At 38.8% G+C, this 17,412-nt stretch overlaps 1 protein-coding gene across 1 annotated transcript in view; it reads left to right on the forward strand.

Moving 5' to 3' along the window:
* Positions 1-17,412, forward strand: part of LOC133525650 (uncharacterized) — a 44,167-nt gene extending 26,755 nt beyond the window's left edge. The window contains exons 7-13 of the mRNA XM_061861978.1: positions 8,706-8,839; positions 11,007-11,143; positions 12,107-12,261; positions 13,843-13,921; positions 14,259-14,421; positions 14,957-15,110; positions 15,487-17,412. Of these exons, the coding sequence (XP_061717962.1) occupies positions 8,706-8,839; positions 11,007-11,143; positions 12,107-12,261; positions 13,843-13,921; positions 14,259-14,421; positions 14,957-15,110; positions 15,487-15,665 (1,001 nt within the window). The 3' untranslated portion in view covers positions 15,666-17,412. The remainder of the gene's footprint in view (positions 1-8,705; positions 8,840-11,006; positions 11,144-12,106; positions 12,262-13,842; positions 13,922-14,258; positions 14,422-14,956; positions 15,111-15,486) is intronic.

The following is a 17,412-nucleotide window of genomic DNA, read 5'->3' on the forward strand; positions in this document are numbered from 1 at the left end:
TCTTTAACTACCTATATACAATTTGTTTTGCAATTCGCTCAAAACATGTTTATTTTAGTAGGAGTCAGTCTAGGCTGACTATGCTCCAATTTGAATAGAACAAAGCGACCGAATGTCATATAATGTCAAATTTTCATAAATAAATGTCATATATATATTTTCATGGGAACTTCACATTAATAACGATATTGACACAATTCGTCATTGAAAACCATGCAGAGTTAGCTTGGTCCAACTCTAACTCTTATAAAGCAATTTATCAAATAAATAAAGCCTTAACTACAGCCACTTGTTTCGATTAAGATATAGGTCAACAGAAAATAATGAACATTCTGACAAGCCCATGTTCCTCATTAAACTGCATATCCAGTTACTGTCCTACTTGATATGACGTACTAACTAGTGTCTGTACATTGTCTGCTGTAGTTATTCCAAACACTTACCAAGAAACAGCCTTTCGAAATCCCGGGTTAGCCAGTTTGAGTTAGACCTTAAAATTTGTAGCGGAATAAGCGCTGTAAAAGAGAGTATTTATACTGGACTTCGTTATACTTGAATTGCGAGCGCTCGGTAAGCATTGATAGTGCATAGCTAGATCAGATCGTGGAAGTCTGGTGTTCTGAGCTGATAGATAGGGCTACATGCTCGTGTAGAGCTTTAAGAGGTTAAGGGTAAGGTAGTTGTAACTGCAACTAATTATGAAGGCGTAATGACTTTAGTGTTAGCTTGGATAGTGGTTCTTAATTGGTTACAAAGTTGTAGTAAAGTGGCAAATAATTGTAGATACTGTGTCGATTAACCCTTGTCTTATGTATGGTAAGGATCATAACTTAATTTTTAGTAAAAAATTACTAAGAGATTGATTTATTTCTAAAATTTAATTAAACTTTCGTCAGATACAGGCATATTAAATAGGTATATTAAAACGAGTCACTCACGTATTTTAAGAGGAAAATTGCTCTACCTATTTCACTCCATCCTAGTGAAACATGTCGAGAAAATTTCGACATAAGTATGGTAGATTACAAATTAATATCTTAGAAACCGAGCTTTGTTCGAAAAACGTATAAAAACTCAAATATGCGCACTTTCCCAGAGATAAGACCTAAGTACACTAGCTAGATCGATTTTTCGCCCCCGGAAGCTCCCGTGTAGTAAGTTTCATCGAAATCGTTAGAGCTGTTTTCCAGATCCCCGAAATATATGTGACCGAAATGCTCGTTTAAAGGTATAAGATCAATAAGTGCGAATGCGAATGCTGATGCATCAGTTTTAAATACTACACTAGATACCATATAATTAAAAAAAATATAAGCATGTAAACATTGCGTTTCTAAATGTGGTCAATACGGTTAAAAGTCAAAGTAAGCACTAAGTAATAGGCGTGATAGTTGGGACTATTTCATTACCAAATCGAATAAAGTGCCCGAAAAAATTCCTCGTGCATATTGCTACGGAGATCTTTTTAATGCTAATAAAACGAAACAATCAAGTTTAATCAAGTTAAGTTTTTAATCAAGTTTTATATAATTTCGCTTTAAGATGAAAAGGATAGTGTAGGTAAAATGGTTGTTAGTGGCGTAGGCCTTTCTTCCAAGATGTATCTAAACGCCAAAAATAGTTTTAAAACCAGCGGTAGTTATAACAGCCCTGAGTTCCGTAGGACTAGTCATTCCGATTTTGAGATAAACCACATTGTCTAGGAGTCGTGAGACGCGTGAGTGTTTTTCTCATAACCGTTACCGCAGAGCCTGTATAAAGGCTGTATAAAGCGATTACGCAGCAATTAAACAATTCGCGGTCGCGCTATGAGCGGGAAAGGTCAACTTGAGGCTGAATACTGTCGCCTAGGAATACAATTCCATAATTTTGCGTATCCATGAAAAAACTTTACATTTTCATCATTGATATTTATTTACAAAAATAATATTTCATGATAGTTTGCATTAATAAAACAAAAAAACAATAATAATTACCTTTTGTATGACGACCGGTTTGGTATAGTGGGTAGTGACCCTGCCTACGAATCTGATGGTCCCGGGTTCAAATCCTGGTAAGGACATTTATTCGTGTGATGACCATGGATATTTGTTCCTGAGTCATGGGTGTTTTCTATGTATTTAAGTATTTATAAATTATATATATCGTTGTCTAAGTACCCTCAACACAAGCCTTATTGAGCTTACTGTGGGACCTACTCAATTTGTGTAATAATGTCCGATAATATTTATTTATTTATTATTTATTTATTTTGGCTGCGTTTCCACCAGAGATATGCACGGATGCGTGGCGAGGGATGTGTTTGTTAAAGGAGCCCACTGATTACCAGTTTGCTAGACGATATCGGCCTGTCAGTTGCAGGGACCGGACCCGCTTACCCTAACCCGTTCAAAAACCCGGGTTATTTTAAAGCTGTGTTCCAAAAACCGCTTCATTTCGGTAAGCTTTTGATTGGCTTACCGGTTAAGAAACTAATCCTTTTATTTGAATTAATTCAGGTTAGCGCTTACCGATATTAAAAACCCGGGAAAGGGTTACCGCTTCAAGCGCTGATTAAATACGAACAAGCTGTTTTAACTTTTACGTGAACTGCATATGGTCTATTAACGTAGCGCCCGACGCGAAACACGGCGGTTCCATTCCCTACGTGCACCTGCGAGTGCGCGGCGCGGCGCGGCGGCAGTCGGTATTTGTCAAAGGCTTTGTAATTTGCCGACCTAATATTGCTAATTCAAACAAAAGTGTACGTTAAGTCAAGTAGCGCACAACGTAGATTTCAAAACACATGCTAAAGTTTAAGGCAAATTACCTAATATGGTAAGGCGTTGCATTGATTTTGGTATATTTTTGTTTAGTACCTATTACTCCTATTATAGTCACTTTCTTTATCGTTAGCTGTCTGTGCACATCTCCTGTATCAGTGGAACTCATCAATGGCTTCTAATAATTTTATCGAGTTCGGGCTCATTTTAAAGGTCTTGACGAGTTCTTTACGATACACATGGTGGAGAGGGTCTGATGGTGGAATCGGAAGGTGTCGATGGAACTCATCGATAACTACTAATAATGCTATCGAGTTAGGGCTCATTTTAAAGGTCTTGACGAGTTCTTTACGATACACATGGTGGAGAGGGTCTGATGGTGGAATCGGAAGGTGTCGATGGAACTCATCTATAACTACTAATAATGCTATCGAGTTAGGGCTCATTTTAAAGGTCTTGACGAGTTCTTTACGATACACATGGGGGAGAGGGTCTGATGGTGGAATCGGAAGGTGTAGATGGAACTCATCGATAACTACTAGTAATGCTATCGAGTTTGGGCTCATTTTAAATATCTTGACGAGTTCTTTACGATACACATGGTGGCGAGGGTCTGATGGTGGAATCGGAAGGTGTCAGTGGAACTCATCGATAACTACTAGTAATGCTATCGAGTTTGGGCTCATTTTAAAGGTCTTGACGAGTTCTTTACGATACACATGGTGGCGAGGGTCTGATGGTGGAATCGGAAGGTGTTGATGGAACTCATCGATAACTACTAGTAATACTATCGAGTTTGGGCTCATTTTAAATATCTTGACGAGTTCTTTACGATACACATGGTGGCGAGGGTCTGATGGTGGAATCGGAAGGTGTTGATGGAACTCATCGATAACTACAAGTAATGCTATCGAGTTTGGGCTCATTTTAAAGGTCTTCACGAGTTCTTTACGATACACATGGTGGCGAGGGTCTGATGGTGGAATCGGAAGGTGTTGATGGAACTCATCGATAACTACTAGTAATGCTATTGAGTTTGGGCTCATTTAAAATGTCTTGAAGAGTTCTTTACGATACACATGGTGACGAAGGTCTGATAGTGAAATCGGAAGTTGTCAGTGGAACTCATCGATGACTTCCCATAATGCTATCGAGTTTAAGCTCATTTTAAATGTCATGACGAGTTTTTTACGATACACATGGTTGAGGTTCATCATTTTTGAAAACCACATTCCCTAAAACCTATAAAACGACATCCATGAAAACTTTTATGACAAGTTGCATGGCCGCCATCTTGGATTCCAAAATAGTCATGACTTTCGAAATCCGCACTCCCTAAAACGTATAAAACGACATCCATGACGACTTTTATGACAAATTGCATGGCCGCCATCTTGGACTCCATCCATGACGACTTTTATGACAAATTGCATGGCATCTGCACTCCCTAAAACGTATGAAACGACATCCATGAAGACTTTTATGACAAATTGCAAGGCCGCCATCTTGGACTCCAAAATGGTCATCATTTTTGAAATCCGCACTCCCTAAAACGTATAAAACGACATCCATGACGACTTTTATGAAAAATTGCATGGCTGCCATCTTGGATTCCAAAATAGTCATGATTTTCGAAATCCGCACTCCCTAAAACCTATAAAACGACATCCATGACGATTTTTATGACATAATACATGGTCACCATCTTGGACTCCATCCATGACGACTTTTATGACAAATTGCATGGCCGCCATCTTGGATTCCAAAATAGTCATGATTTTCGAAATCCGCACCCCCTAGAACCTATAAAACGACATCCATGAAGACTTTTATGACAAATTGCATGGCCGCCATCTTGGACTCCAGAATGGTCATCATTTTCGAAATCCGCACTCCCTAAAACGTATAAAACGACATCCATGACGACTTTTATGACAAATTGCAGGGCCGCCATGTTGGATTCCAAAATAGTCATGATTTTCGAAATCCGCACTCCCTAAAACCTATAAAACGACATCCATGACGATTTTTATGACGTAGTACATTGTCACCATCTTGGACTCCATCCATGACGACTTTTATGACAAATTGCATGGCCGCCACCTTGGATTCCAAAATAGTCATGATTTTCAAAATCTGCACTCCCTAAAACTTATATAACGACATCCATGACGATTTTTATGTCATTGTACATGGTCACCATCTTGGACTCCAAAATGGTCATCTTTTTCGGAATCTGCACTCCCTAAAACGTATGAAACGACATCCATGAAGACTTTTATGACAAATTGCAAGGCCGCCATCTTGGACTCCAAAATGGTCATCATTTTCGAAATCCGCACTCCCTAAAACGTATAAAACGACATCCATGACGACTTTTATGAAAAATTGCATGGCTGCCATCTTGGATTCCAAAATAGTCATGATTTTCGAAATCCGCACTCCCTAAAACCTATAAAACGACATCCATGACGATTTTTATGACATAATACATGGTCACCATCTTGGACTCCATCCATGACGACTTTTATGACAAATTGCATGGCCGCCATCTTGGATTCCAAAATAGTCATGATTTTCGAAATCCGCACCCCCTAAAACCTATAAAACGACATCCATGAAGACTTTTATGACAAATTGCATAGCCGCCATCTTGGACTCCAAAATGGTCATCGTTTTCGAAATCCGCACTCCCTAAAACGTATAAAACGACATCCATGACGACTTTTATGAAAAATTGCATGGCTGCCATCTTGGATTCCAAAATAGTGGTGATTTTCGAAATCCGCACTCCCTAAAATCTATAAAACGGTGTCCATGACGATTTTAATGACATAATACATGGTCACCATCTTGGACTCCATCCATGACGACTTTTATGACAAATTGCATGGCCGCCATCTTGGATTCCAAAATAGTCATGATTTTCGAAATCTGCACTCCCTAAAACCTATATAATGACATCCATGACGATTTTTATGACATAGTACATGGTCACCATCTTGGACTCCAAAATGGTAATCTTTTTCTAAATCTGCACTCCCATAAACCTAAAAACCGATTTACATGACGACTTTTATGACTTACTGCATGGCCGCCATCTTGGATTCCAAAATCATCATCATTTTCGAAATCAGAACTCCCTAAAACCTAAAAATGATGATTTTTATGACAAAGTGTGTGGCCGCCATCTTACTAAAACCGGATACAAATAAGCATCTATATAGTAAGTCAACATTAACGAAAAGTACTTTTACGTCGGTAGTTACAATATAACTATCGAATCAATTACGTAATGCCCATCTCTGCCGCGGTGCCGCAGCGGTGGGGGAATGGCGCGGGAGAGGGGTAAGGCTTACCCTAAACCGAAAGGTTACCGGTTAGTACACGCAAAACACAAACCGAATCAGCTCCTGTAAGCGGTAACCACTTGTTACGATTAGGTTAATCTGAATAATACGGGTTAATCATTATTGTTGGGTAACCGGTTGAATGGGTTACCCAAACGATTAGCTTATCATATGAAGGGGTTACCCATTCGAACGGGTAAGCCAAATGAACGGGTTTTCCGGTCCCTGGTCAGTTGTTCGTGATTGTCAGCTTTTGCGAATAACTGACAGGCCAATATCGTCCGCCGAATAAAAAAATGCCGAGTAAGTAGGTAGAGCTGCGCTGAGCGAGGATATGTAAATGAATGTCTATGTCTATGTCTATGTCTGAAGTGATTCTATTGATTCGTTACAAACACATCCTTTGCTATACGCATCCTCGCACATCTCAGGTGGAACTGCAGCCTTACCCTAACCTAAAACTTAAGGTTATAAGACATTTTCATCAAAGTGTCGCTTACTAACTAACGTTCTCTTTTGAAACATTTAAAAACGATGAAATATTTTTTTTAAATATGATCTAAAAACCAACTTCCAAGTTTTATAGAAGTATAAAGGTTTTCAAGAAAAGCTTTAGGTAAGCTCGGAACCTAGCTCAGATAATATCGTTGATAGAAAACGCCACTCGTCCTGAACTAATGTATTAAAATAGGCACGTGAATTTTCGTAGTATTTTTTTTCATTTGTCGTTTGTCGATGTGATGTAGGCACGATTGCCATCTTGGCTAGGCCCCTGGAGTAATATTACGACGGATTATCTTCTGCATACTAGAAAGGTAAACTTAATGAAGGATCAGAAGAGCCCGCGTAGCCACCGTGCCTATCGTTCACGCTCCGTGGCGAACGAAAACTGTCACAGTCGCACTAATAAAGAAAAGTGATAGAGGGAGTATCGTATCGTAGTCATACGCTACGGAGCGTTAAAGATTGTAACGTTGGCTTCGCAGCCAGAATCACTAATGAAATGATACTCGTCTAAACGGTGCAGCCTGCAGTTGTACTCGTATCTCAAGTTCGCTATATTTCAAGGTATTCAAAGCAACATTGTAGTCGGGCATTCGCCTGCGGTTTCATTTACTTTCGCTGTCAGAAATCTGTTGCAGTTTACAAATTAATGCAGTGCTTCTCACGGCATTTTTATAATTTCTATTTCTGATTTTAAGATGTTTTAGTAAAATATAAGACGCGTAGATTTGTTAAATCTAACCTTTAAAATAACATGACAACACGAGTTAAGGCACGCGTCTTCGTGAATGACACGATCTATAATAAGGTAGAAGTACTCGTGCTCGACGCTGCACTAGTCATGGGCACTTTATTTCATGGAAATATAGGTTAAAATTGAACAACGAAGATTTTTCTGTATTCGAACTTAATCCTTGTCACTTTGACATAAAGTGTCCATGTCGAGTACTAGTGCAGCGTCGAGCACTAGTACTTCTACCTTACGTATTAATTTTAATGACAAAACTTCCGTGAGTTTGATATTAATAATATGTCTTTATGTCACCCTTGACGTTCATAAATGTTAACTATCTATTTAGGGGAACTCTATGCTTGGTCATATCTTGGTAAAAAATATAATTCTACAGCTACGTACATGGAATGTATTATCTTATTAATGCACTTTATTTATTTAAACATTTTCCTATTTAGATATATAAATACCTAAAAACATTTCATATATAAATTATAGTTTATAGTAGGTCTTTAAGTGAAATTCCCACTCATCTTTTGAATATGCAATTTACCACCGTAGTGCTGGTAAGGCCACAAGAGTAGATTTACAATTACCTACGTTTTCGATCTAATCTCAAAAAGTGAATTATTTATTCGAGAATATACTCGCTTGTGAATATGGATCCAAATAAAAAACATAAACAAATAATAGCTTAAAATGGTTAACTTACTTACCTACCTACTTACTTCACTGGCTCAGTGACCAAAAAAGGATCTTGACCTCCGACACGAGAGAACGCTACTCTACCCGTATTCTGTAAAAATGGATAACTACCACGGTAAAAAAAATGAATAGCTAGCCTAAATAGCTAGAATATTTAGGTTCAATTGTACCTTTTAAAACACTTAAGCGCTCGACCAAATCGACCTAGTGTAAAACTTAGGTCTAACCGCAACTTAATGGTACTTAATTTCAAAATTGCGTTTCAATTTATCGAAATTGTTGGCCTATTTGCCTACATAAAGCTATCCAGTCCGGTATTTACCGATTTGCAGTCGGTTAAAGTGACAGTGACTACAGACCATGGTAATTATCCATTGTTTTTTTGGTGGAGTGTATGGTATTAACATTAAGTAGATAGATAGATAGTAGAGTATAAGAGAGAAGTGTAACTATACGAGTAGGTTATATGGATCAAGTGTAATAGACTAGAATCTGGTTCAACCTTTGGTGTTTGTGTTTCTATAGGTGTAGTCTGTTTTTTTATTTTTTTGCATTGGTGTTTGAATACATAGATTAGCGCTGGTATAGCTATAGATTTGCCAAGCCTACTGGTACTTTAATATCAATTGCTCATCTGGTTATGTATTTCAGGATACTCGTACGATCCAGACTGCATGTACATCAACGGGTCCGGGCGCGACTATTATGAGTTCTACATCCAGCTGAACCGCTGCGGCACGTTGGGGAGGAACAGCCAGCATGACGACTCGAGGAAACATCCCACTGTAAGTCACATCGAGGTTCCAGTACATCAACCTTTCATCGTGTCATTCACGAAGACGCTTGCTTTGACTCGTAATGACGTGGTATTAAAGGTTGGATTGGACAACTTTGCGCGTCATCGTGGATGACGCGAACTATATTTAATGCCCTTCCGGAAAATATAAAACCCTTGCCTTTAAACTAATTACACAACTACAACACAACTTCAACGATGGCTCAAGAAACAAGTGTTTTCCTCATTAAATGATTTATTAGACATGTAATGTAATATTAAAGATGTAGATATTAATTTTAGTCATTTTAATGGTATTAACCAAAACTACTATTAATGTTTTATGTCAACATTTGCATGCTTAACCAGTAAACTATGTTGCACACAAATATATTTCGAATACCACCTTATTGTACCATATTTTTTGCAAATAAAGAATTTTCTATTTCTAAAATCATTTGAGCAAGGATCGGTGGTGCTTGGTAGAGAGCAAAACGTCCTAAAAATACAAAAGATAACAGAAAAATATCGTTTGGGATCCTAATTACACATAGACGAAGAGTTAAGGGCAGAGGGAAACTAAAAGTTAGTTATAAAATCTGCTGCATTCCTGGACGGAGAGTGAGAATGATCAACGAATAGGGACAGCAGAACATTAATAATCGTAAATGCTAGTTTTCACTTTGACAGCAAGGCCCTATGCACGATTAATATGCCTGTTTAAGGGTAATCAAGCTCGGTTCCCCATAGAAACGTAGTTACGCTCTCATTTTTAAACGACTAGCTGATTGCTCTAAATCTCTGTACTTACAATAGGATAGGGTTTATCTATTCGTGTAATTAGTTTATGTAGTTTCAGATACCATAGTTAAAAAACAGAGATTTTAAGTTTTTCGTACAAAACTTGTTTCTGCTCTATTTCGTTTGTTTTGTAAACTGGAGCTATATAAACTAATTACAGGACTAGAGTCATGTCATGTAGGTCATGTCATTATATGTGCAAAGTATCATTACAGTCCAACACGTAGTTTTAAAATGAGAACGAAAGTCCCTTTGTAGTTATTTATCGTGTCAAGATGATGGCAATGGCTGAAGTATACTAAACACATCATATCAGCCTTTTATCGCCCGCTGCTGAGCATAGGCCTCTCTTCCAGTACGCCACTTGTCCCGATCCTGAGCTAATCGCATCCAGAAGTGTCCCGCAATTTTCCGAATGACGTCCACCCAACGAGCCAACGGACGCCAGGGGCTTCTTTCATCCGAAAGCGGCCACCATTCCGTTAACATTTTAGTCCACCTGCCATCACTCTGCCTAGCAACATGTCCCGCCCAACTCCATTTTAGGTCCCGCCAAACAACACATGTCCATATAAGTACATATATGCAATTTGTTGTGTTGAATAAATAGGATGATTGTACGAACCGATTTCAAGGTACTTAGATTTACATTAGGAAATTTTCCACCACTTAATCTATGTTGTTATAGCCGGACATGTTGAAAATTGCTGTAAATTAAGTAGGTGATAAGTATGTTACATGTTAAAATTTTTAACACATTCACTGCCGGGAACCCACCTGGTGGGCGCTCGTGAACTTTATTCAGATGCCGGACAACCCGGTGGGCGGGTTTTTTTGTACGCAGATAGACCACCGGTTTGTGGGGTAGTGCGCCGTTTTTTGTCTGGCAGTGAATGTGTTAATTATATATAATCTGGTGGTCTATGTGTGATTAATACGCGTTTGTCCATTGGCGACAGGCATCTTGACTAGTGTAGACTTACTAGTAAGGCATGTAAAATTCCAACTTGTAGCTTTCTAATATTGTATACCTATGGCGTTATCCACAAATGCGCTACAAACCTCAATTAACTTTAATCGTTTGTCTTCATTCATTTCATTCAATTTGAAAGAGCTTGGCTATTGTCGGTGCAGCTTAATGAAGTTGTCTCCACCTTGGTCGATCCGAAGCCTGTTTGTCTTAATCGGTCATATTGACTTAACAAAAAGATAAAACAAATTGAGGCTTGTGTGTAGCCAACATGTCAATCGCACTAATATGATAGGGTGATAAAGATAAATAACTACGCTACGCTACGGAGCGTTAACGATTGCATTCAGGCTAAGCGCCCAAGTTTCCAGAAGTTAACACGTATAAGTATGTTTATCTCGTACAGAAGAACCTGATGTGGAACACAATCACGGTGCAGTACAATCCGCTGATCGAGGAGGAGCTGGACGAGCACTTCAAGGTCACCTGCGAGTACGGATACGACTTCTGGAAGACAGTCACCTTCCCTTTCTTGGACGTCGAGTAAGTTCCTGTAGTAAGGGCCCGTAGTGAGAAAACCTTGTTCGCTATACCATAGACATTTTTTTTTATACGACGTCGGTGTCAAACAAGCATACGGCCCGCCTGATGGTAAGCAGTCTCTCTAGCCTATGGATACCCGGAGGAGATACATGCGCGTTGCCGACCCTAACACTCCGCACCCTCGTTAAGCTCTGGCAACCTTACCCACCGGCAGGAACACTAGTCTATGAGTAGGGTCTAGTGTTATTTGCGGTTTTCTGTAAGGTACTTTCCCAGTCGGGCTCTGCTCGTAATTAAGTAAACATAGAGTGCCCACTGCATAAATCACTTCCTTTCCTTACTTAATAAATAATAAGTTGTATGGGATTGGGAGGAATGGTAAAACGTGTTATTAAAAAGTTTTAGACTCGCTTAAAACAGCCCGAGCCTTTTTAAAGTAAGTTTTTTACCGATCAGTTCCTGAAGTGTGAGGATGGATGCCATGCTAATAGAAGGATTATTATTAATTGATCGATAATATCAGAGACTTGTAAAAGCCAGTATATTAGGTATAAGTATACCTAACTGTGTTTAGAAGTAAATTATCGTGATTGTAACACCACGATTTTAGCATCATGATAAATTAGGTGACCAATGTGTCATTATCGTGGACGACCATGATAAAGTATAAAAACTCCCATAGTCGCTGAAAGTCACGATACAACTTGTGTGGAGTTAAGTATTCTAATTCAAGGGATGTTGTCATTACAATTCCTTAGAACTTGGATTTGCCCTAATGAGCAGATGGTCTACCGCGAACCATGTCCGACGTGTTGTCTCTCTGTCGCACTTGTAAATTCGTACGTACCTAAGTGTGACAGGCTGACAGGGACGTCGAACGTGGTTCGAGAGAGGCCCTCAGTATACCCCCAAGAAAGACGAAGAGGAAGTCTAGATACAATATATTGTTTCCAATAATTACAGAGTGGCGACAGGCAATCCGGTGGTATTTACGCTACAACCACCAGAGTGCTACATGGAGATCCGTGCTGGCTACGGCGCGAGCGGAGCCCGCGTGTCTGGCCCCGTGAGGGTTGGAGACCCTCTGACGTTGCTTATCTACATGAGGAGTTCTTACGGTATGTTAATAGTGTAGACAAGAGACATGGTGCCTCTACAAAACAGACAAAGAAACTGGACACTTACCACCTGAGGTCTACATATACTCAGGATCAAGTGTCAGGACCGTGTTTTCCCCCAACTCTGAGGTCCTGCGCCGTTCCGGAATGTATGGCATAGACGCCTTAGTAATGCAGCGGCAGCTCAGATGATGTGAGCACGTCCTTCGAATGGATGACCACCGCTTGCCTAAAGCTGTTCTCTACTCTGAGTTGGCGGTGGGTAAGCGGAAGGACGGTGATCAGCACCTGCGCTACAACGCTTGCGCCATCGACTGTGAGCGTTTGGAGCAAATGTTCCTATATTGTGGTTCTTAATCGAAGGTCCGCGAAGTTAAGAGTCACCAGTACAGAGCCGCCGAATTGACATTTTCATACAATTGAAGTTTCGCTGGAATAACATGAAACTTGGCTTGAACATTGACGTCACAATTTCAGGTTACTTCAACGTTCATGCCAAGTTTCATGTTATTTTAGCATGTCGTTATAAAATGAGAGTGTAACTAGGTTTGTATGGCCGCAGCTCTGTCTGTACTGGCGACTCTTAGTAAACAGAACAAACTTTTGTTCAAATTATTATAGGTATGTTTAGTGAGCTGCAGAGAAAAGTAGCAGCCCCCCCCCCCCCACCTGCATAGTAATAAGTTTGTATGAAAAGGCATGCTTGCTTGCTGTTCTAATAAGAATCTGTCGTTGAAAACTCGGTGAATAGTTTAGAATATAAACGTCCATTGTAAAATATTACGATACTCGTTAAATACTTACGAGTAAGCACAAATCACTTGCTGGTTGCTAGTTCTCAAGCATTTTGTCTCGAACGTTATTAACACTGATATAACGCCACATCTACAATAATAGCATGAAATTGTTCAGTAGGTTAGCGTAATAAATTTAAACACCGCTAAGGGCACTGGATTTAACGGCATCATCACATCGCGTGCCATATGTGCGTGCGATCGAAAGAATCCTGAGACGATCAGGTTCATTGCCTCGAACAATATCGAAGCCGTTAAATTAATAACCAACGTTTACTGTCTGAGAGGGACGTTAAATTACTTTTAAGTTTCTTTCCGATACCTATTTAATTCATTTTGTTGTTTCACGTTCTTACAGTACTAACAAAAAGTAGGTAACAATTAATGCATTAGGGAATTATTACTTTTTCATGTTCTCCAACATATAATCAAACCAGTAATTGACTAACAACTTGCTTGAACAAGTCTCAACAGAAGTTAGAGGGTTTTTGGTCACTTTTCAGTACTTTGGTAGACAATTTCTCTCAATAGGATGAGTTTAGGCATTTAAAAAATACATGTCTGTTATTTTAGACTACTCTATAGCATCTTCTTCTTCCTCCTGAAAATAAATCAAATCGGTGCCGGACAACTGGGTACCTTCTCTTTTAAGTTTTTTACCTGTAACGACGACCTACCTAGAATAACGAGCACTTACTTGAATTTCACGATGTCAATATGTACTTATATATCAAACACGAAGGGTTATTTCATGATTAAACTAATTTTGTACCTATTTGTGTTGCAGATGGGTTCGACATCGTGGTAAACGATTGCTTCGCACATAACGGGGCCACGAAACGTATTCAACTTATTGACGAACATGGGTAAGTTATTCATTTGAAAATCCTAAAGAACTGAGTTTCGGAGTTTGTACCCCCGACGTAAAAAGGGGCTGTTATAAGTTTGACCACTATGTGTGTCATGTGTGTGTAACTGTCTGTGGCAACGTAGCTCTAAAACGGGTAAACCGACGGATTCGGTTTTTATTATTATTTGAAAGCAGGTTTTACCAAAATCGATTAATTGCGTTGGGTTTTTTTTATTAATTCGATTATAAATTTTTCTGTCTCGGACAAAAACGGCAAGCAATTAATTATCTTTTCTAAGCTTAGCAATGTTACTCCAGCTGGAATTCGTACTTCATTTGATCGTTGATCCCAGGTGCCCAGTGGACGACAAGCTAATCTCCCGCTTCCGCGGCTCCTGGTCCGAAGCGGGCGTGTTCGAGACTCAAGTGTTCGCGTACATGAAGACGTTCCGGTTCACAGGATCGCCGGCTTTGTACATCGAGTGCGACGTGCGGATGTGTCACGGGAGATGCCCGGTAAGATAGAGATGGAGACGCTGTTCTCTCGCTTCCACGGCTCGTTTGACTATAACCTATGTTTGTATTTATCCTGTGACGAAGATATTTAGTGCTAAACTAAAGTAGGTACTAACTATACTAAATTAGTTTAGTATAGATAAGCACATTGTTACCTATATACTGGTAAATTTTAAATATAACTTGACACTCCGGTGCCGTTAAGATAGAAGACCAATAAACCGTGTAAACAATAGGAAGAAATTGATAAATTCGCACGCAAGTTTGAATCCCGAACGGTGAATTTCAATATTTCCTTTAATTAAAAAATATATATATCTAGTGCTGGTCTCGATGGACACACACCTTCTATCAAAATCGACTGGAATGTTTTGACATTACGATGGAAGTAATGAAATAATAAATGTAGGAATGTGCCTACATTACTATAACACAAAACTCCTCCACAGTTGGGCAGAAAATACGAGAGCTTTTTATCTTCTTAGTATGCCATTGTATTCTGAAGTTTATTCATTTCTACATTAACCTATTTCAGTCTCAACCATGTCACTGGCGCAACATGAAATCGGTGCGTCGGCGCTCAGTAGAAACGCCCGCGCCTCCAAGGTTGTCCGAGAACATCTCGCTGTTCCAGTCACTCCGTGTATTGCAAGAGGGAGAGGAGGATAGCGAACTCGCCGCCAGCAGTCGTTAGTAGACCAGTGCCTTATATTTTCTATCCTTCTAAGTCCCAGAATCATTTTTGCAGTTTTTAATTTGGACTTTTTTTTATTTCATAACCTATGTAAAAATTCGAATTCAATTTGTACTTTTAAGAAGGACAACAAGACCTATTTACATAATATCTAGTTTCAAAGGAACATATGTACTTCTGCAAATGCACTTCCCTCCATGGTTTTCTTAACATAAACCATAAAATAGTATGAAGCTATTTAAATATGAAGATAGGATTTTTAAAGGGCCGTATAAGGAGACACCAAATTCTTTTATATCGACCGATAGATAACCCTGGCGAGAGACGTATCTGTATCAGTTAACACATTCAATAAAACCTTTCCTTTCCAGGTCCAGTGGAAGGCCAGACGTGTCTAAAAACCTCCGCATTGTCGGCCATGCTGGTGTCATGCGGCGTACTCATCGCAGCCCTAGTGGGGGCTCTACTAGTAGCCGCTCGAGGCTGGAGGAGACGAGAAGCACGTACGCCGCACCACGCTTATGTACCGCATAAGGGGCGGATAAAGTAAATGTTCATGCTAGATTAGGTTAGATAATTAAAATAGGCATGAAATTCTCTAAGATGGCCTTCAGGTTTACAATATTTCAGGTTGTTCTGTCACTTACCTATTCACCTTTTCGTGCAAAGTAGTCAGGTCTTAGGTCGCAGGCCGCCGCTGTCGTCCAAAACAGGTTCATTCAAGTCCGTGCGTCCAGTCCGCGGCCTTCCGACTTGGTCCCTTATGCAGCATACAGTGTCACTTTCTATAAAACGTTTACTGTCTTCTGTTCCCATAACCCTCGCATTGTCCACCATGCTGTTATGCTCGGTTAGGAAGGAGGCCCGTTCCCCGCATCACGCTATGTATCGCATGAGGGACGGATAAACTAAATGTTTTTAGTAGGCTAGATTAAGTTGTGATGTTTAAAATATGCCACTAGAGTTGCCTTTATGTCCAGGAGTCCTACACAAGTATTTTCAAGTCAAAATAAGACATTTTAAAGTTTAAGGAAAACCCTTTTAGATAAATATGGCCTTTAAGAAAACAATGTATGAAATAGTTCTGTCACATCCTTGAATATGTCTCAGCTTTAGTGAGCTAAGGTTTTGGATCTATGAATTTAGTAGTTAAAATTTTTACGCAAATACATGGTGCTCAGAGAAATAATTATTGGTTGTTTTAAGCCTTAAGCCCTCGTAGGCCGGAACACAATTCCGCGTACGAAACTATTAGAAAATAATAATCCCGGCATACAAAAGGTTAAGCCATATAAAATGGATCTAATAGCCAATACTCAGACAATGAAGAAAACTAACTGTAGGTATTACAATATAGGGCATTTGAAGCTCGTAGATACGAGGTGTAAAATATAAATATAGCAGTAATCTTATGGTTTATATTGCCTGCTATTTAGATGGACAAATAGACCCAATTGGTATCGATTGAAAGCGTATTTCCATATATGCCCAGGTGGTTGTTTTGGATCTTCTGAAATATTAACTCATACTTATCAACATTTCGTTTGCCGCTATCCAAATGTAGTATTGAATCGGTGACCCTGATAAATTTTAAGTCCATATGGTTGGAACGATTCGAGTAAAAGTTAATAAGTTGTTGAGTAGGGGAATATTATATCCCTTAGAAATTTGGAACATTTTTTAAGACATAGTTCTGGGCATATATCGAACAATTTTAGAATATTATTTGACATTTAATAGTTTAGATTCTTTGCGTAGGTTAAATTTACTCAATTATTTTTTTTACTTAAGTTTAATGTAAAATATTGACAAATTGAGAGGATTTATATTTTTCATTTAAAATATACCTCCTTCTGTTTGTCTGTCTACAGCTAAGTTAAGTTTAAACCAGAATTCTCTCAGTAAAGTTGTGATAAAACGATACAAACCTATTTGTATAAGTGTAATACATTTCTAATTTATAGAATAATAAATTATAGAACTCTATATGTTATTTATAAGTATTTATATACAATTTATTATAAGTTAGATTTTGTAGGTACGTACAAAATGTTTGTAAATATTATTTTAGGTTATATTTTTAGACTATCTTTTATAACTTTTGTACTACTGAAACTGCCTATTGTGAAATCGATTTAATAAATAAAAACCTAAATGCGACTTATATTATTTTCATGTGTACCTAACCTTGAAAGTTGTAGCTTTCCAAGTAAAATAAAACAACGTTTCAACAACACAAAGTATAATAAAATACGTTTGTAAGTACATTACATGATTCATAACAAAAACAACTTAGA

This window comes from Cydia pomonella, chromosome 15 (genome assembly GCF_033807575.1).
Source record: "Cydia pomonella isolate Wapato2018A chromosome 15, ilCydPomo1, whole genome shotgun sequence".
Taxonomy (NCBI): domain Eukaryota; kingdom Metazoa; phylum Arthropoda; class Insecta; order Lepidoptera; family Tortricidae; genus Cydia; species Cydia pomonella.